Genomic DNA, 6,346 nt, shown 5'->3' on the forward strand with positions numbered 1-6,346 from the left:
GTTTTAACTAAATTAAATTTGCTAATTGAAAATTATCAAAATAATCGAATATTTCGAAATGTTAATTCGCGTTTCGCAGCCGATGGTGCATTGCGTGTCGAGTAGCGAACCGGATTCGGGCGATGTGCCGGTCGCGTCTGAAGACTGGCGAATTCAGGGTGTTACTACGAAGGAGATCATGCTTAGTCAGCCAGGTCTCCATGGGAAGACTTACGTGGAGTCGACGGTGACTACTGGGATCCAGGTTGGTACCGGCGTAGAGCAGGGCAACCGTCATCTAACCCTAACAGACATGCACCAGCCAGCCGACACGACACACCCCGAAAACACATACGCTGACTCACAGGAGCATATGGACACATCATCACCAAATCATTCCATATATTCAGACACAATGGACCACTCCCCCGTCGAAGATCAGCTGACCGCCGCTAAAGACACGACGGACGTCTCTTACCCAGAGATGGACGTCACCGCGACATTGCCGGTCATCGGCCACAGCCATTATCAGCCGATCCTTTATCATAGCCAGCACTATGTTCCCAACGCGAACGTTTATCGACAGCAAAATTTAGTGCCAGACCATACGCATTGCACGATGCTGCCGCAAACGAAGTTTGACCGAAAGATCGGCCTCGAGACCGATTCCCAAATTGATTCGCAGATCGTGCAACAGGTCGCGGAGAAGGATGACGCCGTCGATAAAAATTCGGAAGACAAACTGTCACAGGACGAGAACATTGGCTTAACTTATTATCGGGGGGGCGAGAATTATCAGAAATTTGTAAATATCGGTCTCGCAGCGCCCACAGGCCTGTACCCACATTTGTACAACTATCGGTCTGATCCTAATAGCATTGCTGTCGTTAACTATTCGCCCAACAAACAGGCCTATATCAATCCATACGTTTACAATCAATTCATATACGCGCAAGAGGCTGACGACGATGATGATGACACTGATTCATCGTCCGAGGACTAGTAAGGGCATCTTTCTTTCGTACGGGTCTATTAATATATTGATTAATTTTGTACATTTTCAATTACAAGCAATCAAGTGGCATTCGTTCAGTGCTTTCTATCCGCGAAGGGACAGACACGCGTTATTAATCAATGATTATTAAGTTTGTAATTAGTTTGTATTTACCGTTATTGATTTTTAAACACAAAACTGATTTTTGCCGGGCGACGTTCGGCCGGCCTGTTTAGCATTTATTATCTAAAACTTATACATTGCAATAATGTAACTTGTATGATCAATCGTGTGTTAACGGATAATTAACAAAAAGAGATATTTATATATATATGATTCTTTATAATGGTAAATCGAGAAAAATAAATTTTGTTCTAAACAGTATTTTTTGACGAAAGTCATCTGAGTTCCTAAATGCTCAAAACGAATTGGCTAAATACCTTGCAACGAGCATGCGTAATCAAAGTTTGGATTTTTGTCGCCTTGGTATCGTTTCTCGTCTGCATGCCTCTTGAGAATGAAATTTTTTAACGTGTCATTTAATTCGGCCATCGATAGCGTAGAAAACGTAAGTTTTCTCTTGAAACGAAAATTGTTTAAATGCTTTGATAGTGATATTTAGTTTGTGTTCGTGAAAAAAAATCGTTCTTCCTTTTCTTCATTTTCGTCTTATTTATCTCGCTTATGTTTTTCACGCTCGGTCGAAAGAATGATGAGAATCTTGCTGGAGAAAAAGTGAGATGGGTTTCTGTCGATGTAAGAAAAGACATGATCGATTATTATCGGACGGACGGTTAGATTGAAAATGATATTGATAGCATGCGACTTGGTAGGCTTGTGCCTGAGTTGATCGAGTTGTATTTGACAGATCTATACGTCAGAGACGTTGAAGCAAGCCGAAGGTGTGGTGAGCACGGTGAGGTGCGAGGGCAAGGAACATGCCCTCGGCCGCGGAATCAAGCGAAAGCTGGCCTCCATCCATTCCATGCATTCTACCCTGCATGAAGACCAAGATGGTCAGTATTTGTATGGTATACTTAGTTGTTTATTGTGAACTAGTCATAACTCAATTATAGTATCGAATCACATTTTGATAAAGGAAAGTTTGATCATAAAAGAGTACCGGAAGAATTTTAGCTCCCAATTTTTAATATCCAAAATGAAATTTTATTTAAAAATTAAATACTTTTAAATATCAAGCATATGTCGTCGCGATAAAAGTTAGTTTATCAAAATGATGTCTGATAGTAGTTTCTACATTGACAAGTGATGTAATTGATGGAAAGTTAATTTAATGCATGGTAATTTAGATTAGTAGTTTATATTTTTGAGGAAGATATCGCGTTGCTTGTCAATGGATACTATACTACTATGATCGTTAGTTTTTAAGAACGCTTTTAGCGCTAACACTTTTGATTGTACATAGTGGATAAATGTGATTTTTCACACTACCTCGTATCTTGACGAACCGTGCATGCTCATGTACATACTTCAGACCTTCTTATTTCCTATTGCATTGCTTTTTCACATATTGGCTTCCGTTTGCAGCATGTGCATTTCATCATAGCTCGCCGCATGGTTTGTACGCTTTGGAAATTCTTAAGGGATATTTAAGATTTATTCATCTTTAAGATAAAGGAATCCTCGCGCGTATCATACATCCGAAACATTTTTAAAGAAATAATTTAATTGACATAATAAAATATATAATTTATATGGAAATAAAGAAAAGGAATATTTCAGTAAAAGTAGAAAAAGTAAAGAATGATACTATTGTATAGAAAATAATTAATTATTTCAAATAGAACTTCGGAATGAAAAATATTCCTTTTCAACTTTTTTTACACACAAAATATTTCTTCGTTCTTTCATTACACCTATCAATTTTTGTTGCCGATAATCGAACGAAAAGCGAAACCATCTCAGAAAGAGAGATCGTTTTAGTTCGCAAGCGCCCGAAGCAGGTAAGTGGTGTCAATACTAATTGTAAGTATTTTCGTTCATCAAAAAACGTAGGAGACTCGATGCTTCTCGTAACTGCACCGCGGCAACGAATGTTAAATTAATCAATCTTGTAAATAATATCTATCGTAAAGACATTTTTTACGTTCCTGTTTATTTTGTTTCTACTAATTGGCTGTCAGGTTTGTTAATATACATCTAATTATCCGCCGCAATTGTTAAGTGATCGATGGTGCCGATGGGCTTTAAATCATGCGTTTGCTCATTCTCGGTGTGGCTCACCGGTTTTATTTATCCCGACATTTCTTGTACATAATAATAATAATCATCATCATCATCCTCACGTTCTGGTCGTAATCACGCGTGCATAATCTTAGGCCTGGGTTCGTCTCGCACGAAACTCGGAATACGAGAAACTTGAAAATTTGTCACGTAAATCCGCGACTTTATCACGTTCATAATTCACGTTTTTAAACGAGAGGCCGGTATTTATGATCCGACTGTTTCAACATCTCCAAATGCTGGTAATAACAGAGAGAGATGCGTTTTATGGATCCTTGGATTGGGTTACGAGCAACAGATTTATTAGTAATGAGAATTTTACGAATTAACAACGAACTGTACGACAAGAAGATTGATCCCATGAGTAAAATAGATCGAGGGAAAAAGCCGTTGCATGCGAATCGTCTGATATACATAAATACTATCATACATTAATTTTTGCCACTGATCTTGCCTATCACCGTATTGAATGACGCTACTAATTCATTTTTTAACGAGCACCCGTGCGAGCAACAAGCACATTACAAACGTGTAAAAAGCAAAACCCTACCGACGCGGACGGGCGTAGTGGTCTCATAAATTAAGGAATTTCCGAGCAATTATAATAAGGCACGCACCAAGAGCATATACATACCATACATACGTATACTCATTTCGCTGTTATGCGTTGCACCTGTTCATTCGAAATTAACACACGACTTTAACCAGACGGAAGTTCCTGGGATCGTGCCGTGAAATTAGAATCGATAGTTATTCTTTTAGATGGAACACTGCAGATATTTTAGTAGTATCTAAATATATAAGTTGCATACAATTAAGTTTCTTTTATTCTAATAGTTTTTACATTTGATTGTAGTGAGAATGTGCCATATAAAATTTGGCACTTCCTCAATTTGCATTAATATAATTTTTTATAAAATAAAGAGAAATTGTATCATTCAATAAATGATGAAGATTGATTTATATCAGTTCTGGTTTAATCAGTTGAATTATATAACGTCAAAGAAAAATTGTTTAAACTGTAATCGAGCACGATCCTTCGACACTTGTCTTGCTTCCTCGGATATGAGTTTTATACCTCACTTCGTTCACCGCATTCCGTCGAAATATCGCCACACGATTTGGTGGCTGAAAAAGAGGTAGCGTGAAACAGAGCGACAGAATAAGAATGCGCAGCGGGAAAGGAGAGGAACCGAAAAAACAATCGTGCCTTGTTTGAAAACCGTTGTAGTAGCCGAAACAAAGTCCGAGGAGAAGAGCCAAAGGAAACTGGAAGTGGGTGAGCTAGTGTGGGGCGCAGCAAGAGGAAGTCCGGCATGGCCGGGGAAGGTCGAGTCTTTGGGCCCACCGGGCACCATGACCGTCTGGGTCCGTTGGTACGGGGGCGGGGGCGGTCGGAGCCAAGTCGATGTGAAGACTCTCAAGTCACTCTCCGAAGGCCTCGAGGCGCATCACCGTGCCCGAAAAAAGTTTAGGAAGTGAGTCGCACCGTCTCGTTCACTCGGGGTTCAATTGCACTGATCGGCAGCAGAAATGTATTCTTTCTTGAGGAAGTAACAGTGAATGTAAAAATAGGATCTACTTTTCTTATTCTCTGGTTCTGCATTGATTTCTACTTTCTTTTTAGAGTCATTTTTATGTTAATTTAATTTTTATTACTCGGAATCTAAAAATAATTGGACATGATCAATAAAGGATACAGATTGTTGCTTAAGTTGCCGATGATATCAGAACCGTGTCATCAACCTTCTTAGGGACGAAGGGTATCAAAAGGATGAACGATCACGATTTATGGAATAAACGCAGTTCACGTGCGCGTACTGTGATTTTTCTACTCGAATTGAAGCTTTGCTGGTTTTATCTATGTACCTCCTTTTTTTATATACAAGGCGTGAAAAATGTATATTTGGTGTTGCATGACCCTTTCCTCGACCAAGGTCCATGTACTATTACTATGTACTATGATGTTGAATATCGATATTTTTGTGGAATTTACATGTTCAATTAGACGTTTGTTGAAAGGGTGTAGATTTTTTATCGAACTTATCGTTCTGCTATTTGTTGTTCGTAGATCTTTGAGTATAAGATATCATTTATTATTTTATTCACTATGTTTCAATATTAATAAATGATTAAATCATTTTTAGCCTTATACGAATTTTGTATATAGGAATGATGCAGCGATGCAAGGTTCATTTGCATTACATTTCATTTCTTGAAACTACGTTGTCTGTGCAAACATAATTTGAACAAGAATAGAAAACTAGGAAAATATTACAAACTAATACTAACCACAGCTTATGATTGCAAATAATTAAATAAAATAATAGGCAGCAATAAATTTCATTTTTACAATCATGAATATTTTTAATTAATCTTTTATAGGTATCAAATCGTTTCGTATTCTGTTATCGTTTATTCTGCTTCCTCCGAAATATATAAATATAATAACAAACGTAAATTGATGTCTCACAAAATTGATCCAAATAATTGTTAGATTATAATTAATGATATAATTACACGGCATATCTACTTATTAGAGAAAGTGAATCAACTTCGTTTTGCATTTGTTAACAAACCAACAGCCAATGATATCGAGTCTCTTCTAAGTTTAAGAAAATAGCGTTCTGCGTAGCTGCGATTATAATTTCTTACACTACTTAACAATAGGAAGATTCTTAGACATCGTTAGAAAATTCTTATTGAAAGTCGATTTTAACTCTGTGTCTCTGATCGCAGGTGCGCACATTTTACATTTATTTTATATCATGTATTATTTATCTTGTTTAGTAGTAAATCCTTCGTAGTAATAGACAACGTTGATAAAAAGCATTTTATCCTCACGGTTAAATGGAAGTTATCGGACATCGGTGAAATTATAATTAAATCCGACTGGATGCGATCGAATGTTCTATATAAAATATATATGTATAAAGAAAGAGAGGAAAAAAGCTGGAGCTGACAGATTTACGATTGGAAATCTTTTAATAATAACGCCATCCGCTTACAGGCTATATGACGGCCGGATATTCAAATTGGTTTGATCGAATCGAAGCTTCCGCGGATAGTTGAAAAAAGCAATTACATGTCCAATCAGATTTTTGGCTCGTATTGTTGAACAATTTTGCA

The 6,346-nt window shown here is 37.4% G+C and overlaps 1 protein-coding gene across 4 annotated transcripts in view; it reads left to right on the forward strand.

Moving 5' to 3' along the window:
• LOC108628881 (protein split ends) overlaps positions 1–6,346 on the forward strand; it is a 232,842-nt gene that overhangs the window by 224,990 nt on the left and 1,506 nt on the right. Inside the window, exons 6-8 of one of the 4 annotated variants that reach the window (XM_018031091.2) lie at positions 80–244; positions 1,842–1,989; positions 4,449–4,695. In XM_018031091.2, coding sequence (XP_017886580.1) covers positions 80–244; positions 1,842–1,989; positions 4,449–4,695 — 560 coding nt within the window. Of the gene's footprint in view, positions 1–79; positions 245–1,841; positions 1,990–4,448; positions 4,696–6,346 lie in introns of those variants that run through there. The other 3 variants (XM_026816800.1, XM_026816801.1, XM_018031092.2) reach the window with 3 other exon arrangements.

The sequence above is a fragment of the Ceratina calcarata genome, unplaced genomic scaffold (assembly GCF_001652005.2).
Source record: "Ceratina calcarata isolate Rehan_Ccalc_2016 unplaced genomic scaffold, ASM165200v1 scaffold546.2, whole genome shotgun sequence".
NCBI classification, from domain to species: Eukaryota; Metazoa; Arthropoda; class Insecta; order Hymenoptera; family Apidae; genus Ceratina; species Ceratina calcarata.